The 4,276-nt window shown below is 49.3% G+C and overlaps 1 protein-coding gene across 1 annotated transcript in view; it reads right to left on the reverse strand.

The window, feature by feature from the left end:
* Nucleotides 1–1,170: 1,170 nt before the first annotated feature.
* The window catches only part of Hectd4 (HECT domain E3 ubiquitin protein ligase 4), a 198,724-nt gene continuing 195,618 nt past the window's right edge, over nucleotides 1,171–4,276 (reverse strand). The window contains exon 75 of the mRNA XM_013349655.2: nucleotides 1,171–3,315. Within this exon, the coding sequence (XP_013205109.1) occupies nucleotides 3,179–3,315 (137 nt within the window). The 3' untranslated portion in view covers nucleotides 1,171–3,178. The remainder of the gene's footprint in view (nucleotides 3,316–4,276) is intronic.

The raw sequence follows: 4,276 nt of genomic DNA on the forward strand, positions 1-4,276 counted from the left end.
AAAAAAAAAAAAAAATTGAATCGGGAAGCAGCCTGAGTCCTAAGAATGTTTCCTTCAACTCAGTCATTTTACATGGGCTGGCCTTGTTCAGAAACTGTGACCTAAGATCAACCCCTCACAGATGTTTCACTGTTCTGTACAGCAGATGTGGGCCCCTGGTTCCACTGTCTTCCAGTCCTCATTAGAGACCTTCACAGTGGAGCCTCCCAGCGAAGGCCTGTGCACACCCAGGGGAGTTGCTCTCCCAGTCACTACCGTGCTGGCTTCTTTCTGGGACCAATGCCTCAGACGCTTGAGGTGTTGCAGGTGGATGCTTCATTCTGCTCTTGCAGACCTCACCTTGCTGGCTGGGTTGGGACTCTTTGGTGTCTCTCATGTGGGTCCTGAAGAACAAGCATTCCTTTCTACTGGTTTTCCACCCAGTAGAGCTGCCGTGGACACATGGTGCAGAAAACCAAAAACCTTCAGGGTCACACTGCATGACCCAGACTACACGAGTGTCTGTGCCATAGGGTGCTGTGGAACACCTCCCTGTGTCCCAGCTGAGGGCATCTCCTTCTGAATGTGCTTTGCAAGGAGAGGATACTGTAGAGTGGGGAGTCCTTGCTGTGCCCGAGTGTGAGCAGAGCAGTGAGTGAGTGCTGGCTTGTGCTGTTTCCAGTGACAGGATTGGGAAAGAGAAAGCTGCTTGGTTGGCACCCACATGGGTCCTTTCTGAAGATGTATTTAGGAGTCTGAGTGAGGATGGCCACTGAGTGGTAGGAGGGGACAAGCAGGTTACAACAGAATTGGGGTCCCTGGGATGGGTGGTCGCTGTTCAAGCAGCTCTAGATGCACTGCCACTCCAAGAAGGACTGTTTAGAAACAGCCAAATGCTTCCAGAGTAATAGTTGGCTCTGGAAAAGCCCCATGCCAGGCTCCAGAGCAGATGAGCTGTCAGGACAGAGTGGGCAGCATATGCAGGGCTAGGCTGAGCTCTGACCATGACTCTACCCTTCCACGTGGACCAGGAAGAGGGTGTTCATAAGCTAATGGAATGAGTGCAGAGAGACCCTGCTAACTACAAATGTTAATTCCTAGCCACTTGTGACATTAGGGATCAGAGCCATCTAGCAGTGCCAGCCTGTGAGCTTACTCAGCAAGAGGACATGATCACACACTCTTAGGGTCAATCAGTTAGATGAAGGTTATTTATTGGTGTGACTTTTTCCTGTAGTGAGCTTCCTTTACACAGCATAGTGTAAATGGCATCAGACTGAATGGGAGTCTGTTAACGCAATCATAAATAATTATAATAAATATACATCAAGTAACTTTCCAGCACACATTGTTCAGGGCCAAGGTTGGGATCTGTCTGAACCTCGGTGTGCTCTCTAGGAGAGCAGCTGAGTCAGCAGCAGACATCTCACTCACAGCTGTCATTTAATCAAGGAAAGGGCCAAATAAGCTTCCAGAACCCTCCTGAGGAGGGCTGACAGAATCCCAAGTCCATTCATGGGAAGAGAATTGAAGGGAACCAAGAATTTGAGGGTAGAGGGATGAAAACCCACTTTAGTAAATTCAGAGGCTCCTTCCTTCTGTAGAATGCAGTCAGGATCCTTAAGGTCGCTGGGGTGGTCCCGAGCAGCGGCCACTATCTTCTTTATGAGCAGGACTTACTTGGGCACTCTCCTTTAAGTGAGTGCTGCAGCCCAGTGACTGCCATGGCAGTCACACTGAGCTGGGTGTATCTCTTCCTCGGATGGGGTTGGGTGGGGGTCTTTTCTGTAATGGTCCTCAACACATTTCCTAAGCGTAACAGGGAGGAGATGGATGCTGGCATGCCAACCCTAAACCTTGCACACCTTCTGGCAGGCCAGATGCTGTGGAGAGGAATGTACCATCCTTACCCTTCTCGGGACTTCTGTGTGCACAGTATCATACAATAGCTACAGCACTGCCATTCTGTGTTGACTGGCAAGGCCCAAATGACTGTCCAACAGGTGGCATGTATTGTTCTTGAACAAAGTACCATTGCACAAAGACTTATTTAGGGCACAGATGCACTGGGGTAGTAGGCGAACCTGCTGGCAGCTCTGCCCTGGCGCACACACACACATACTTGGGGTGTGAAGGGTGCTGGGCAGATCAGTCAGGGCACAGAGGAATCCCCTGCAGTCTCCGTCTGGGTCACTGATGCAGCCCTTACTGGGCAGAGGCACCTCAGTATTTAAAGACGGGTTGTAACCCTTCCCTGGGTTCCTTCCAGCACTGTGCTGAGGAAGGGCAGTCTTTGAGCACAGAGTAGGGCAGGCTTGAATCATGTGCTTTCCTGTGCAGTCGGTGTAGAAAAGGCCCATTCAGCACTATCCCTCCAGTTTGCTGTCTTTTCAACTCTAACCACCAGGTGGTACCCAACCTGTCTCTGAACTAAGGCCTGGAGTAGCTCCTAGGTGTCTGCTCCTGAGGAGTCATCAGAGGAAACTCAGCCCAGGGACCCAGAAGAGACAGGTGGCAGATAGGGCTGTCTGAATTGGGAGGAAACAAGGGGCCTCTGTGGGATTTTACAAAAAAAAAAAAAAAAAAAAAAAAAAAAAAACAAACAAACAAAAACTACGGCCAGGAACACATGGTAAAGCAGGAAGGTGAACACATGAGTTCCCTGTATGTCTCTTGCATGTTTGAGCACTAGCTCAACCATTTCAAGATGGAAGAAGGGAGGCCTGCAGAAAGTGCCTCTGGGAGAGATGCCAGCTCAGAGCAGGAGGGCAGGACTGGCCACACACATTTGTGGAGATACTCTGTAGAGAGAACAGAACACTTCGTGTGGCTGAGGTCATCTCACCCCCAGCTTTCCACTGGTGACTCAGTGATGAGGAACCAGCTGGAACCTTGTGGCATCAGAATCTGACAGCCACGGAGGACAGTGTCCTGGAAGATCAAATTAGACACAAACTGTCTGTGAACTAAACTATCCTACAAATGTACCACAAATAGGCAGCAAAGGAACAGACCCTCACAAACGGACACATATAAAAGGTGTCTTCCAGGTGGCTCTGGGACACTGACGAAAGTTCAGAAAAGCAAAATGTCGCCAGCTTCTCACTCAGGACCCTGGAGGGATGTGCCTGCACTGGCAAGCTTCCCAAGTCGGCAGAATGATGCCTTGGTGATAGCCTAACCTCCTGGTTCACTCCCATCAGCCACTTAGGGGGTCTTCTCGGTAGTGAATGGCACAGCGCAGCTTCTCCAGCATGATCTCCAGGGAGGAGTACTGGGGAAGCTTGATCATGAACATGCAGGTCTCCACTCGGATGTAGCGGGAGTCGGGGGGACCTAGAGAAGATACAACACCCACTTTAGGGGGCTGGAGACAGGCTGGCCTTTTTGGCACCCATTTGTTTATCTGGCAAATGCTCTCTGTGTGTGTGTGCATGTGCATGCAGGTACACTGTGTGTGTCTCTGTGTTCCTGTGCATGTGTGCTTGCATGTCTGGAGGACAGAGGATAATTCTGGGTTGTTCCCAAGGAGCAGGCTGGATTGGCTACAGTGAGCCTGTCTCTGTTTCTCCAGAGCTGGGACCACAAGTATGCCACTGTGGCTTTAAAAAAAAAAAAAAGATTGTGTGTGTGTGTGTGTGTGTGTGTGTGTGTGTGTGTGTGTAGTGTTCCACATGTCATCAGAAGACAACTTATAGGAGTCAGCTTTCTCCACCGCATGGGTCCCAGGGATAGAATTCAAGTCAGGCTTGAACCATCTTGCTAGCTCCTGACCAGCCTGTCTTCCTTCCTTTCAAAATGTGAGTTCCATAGGTTAAACTCCTACTGTCTTCACAAGTACAGTAGTAAAAATCCCCACCTGTCACACTAGAGTTTGATTCCCCAACAGGAGGCAAAGTTATCCTTTTGAGTGGGCATGGTGATATACTAGTTTACACCTATAATCCTAACACTTGGGAGGTAGAGGCAGGAGGATCAGAAGTTCAAGGCCATTCTCAACTACTAATGAATCTGAGGCCAGACTCAAACAAAAGATGCTGTCAAAAAAAAAAAAATCAAAACAGAAATGATCAGTTTCTGCATTTGAAAGTTTAGAAACTAGACATGTGCCTCCGAGGTATGTAGTCTCCCTAGGTCATGGGGTCCCTGGATTTAATTTCTAGTACAACTAAAAATAAAATAATGTTAAGAAATTTAGCCTGCGCCTTTAATCCCAGCACTCGGGAGGCAGAGGCAGGCGGATCTCTGTGAGTTCGAGACCAGCCTGGTCTACAGAGCTAGATCCAGGACAGGCTCC

The sequence above is a fragment of the Microtus ochrogaster genome, chromosome 2 (genome assembly GCF_000317375.1).
Source record: "Microtus ochrogaster isolate Prairie Vole_2 chromosome 2, MicOch1.0, whole genome shotgun sequence".
NCBI lineage: Eukaryota > Metazoa > Chordata > Mammalia > Rodentia > Cricetidae > Microtus > Microtus ochrogaster.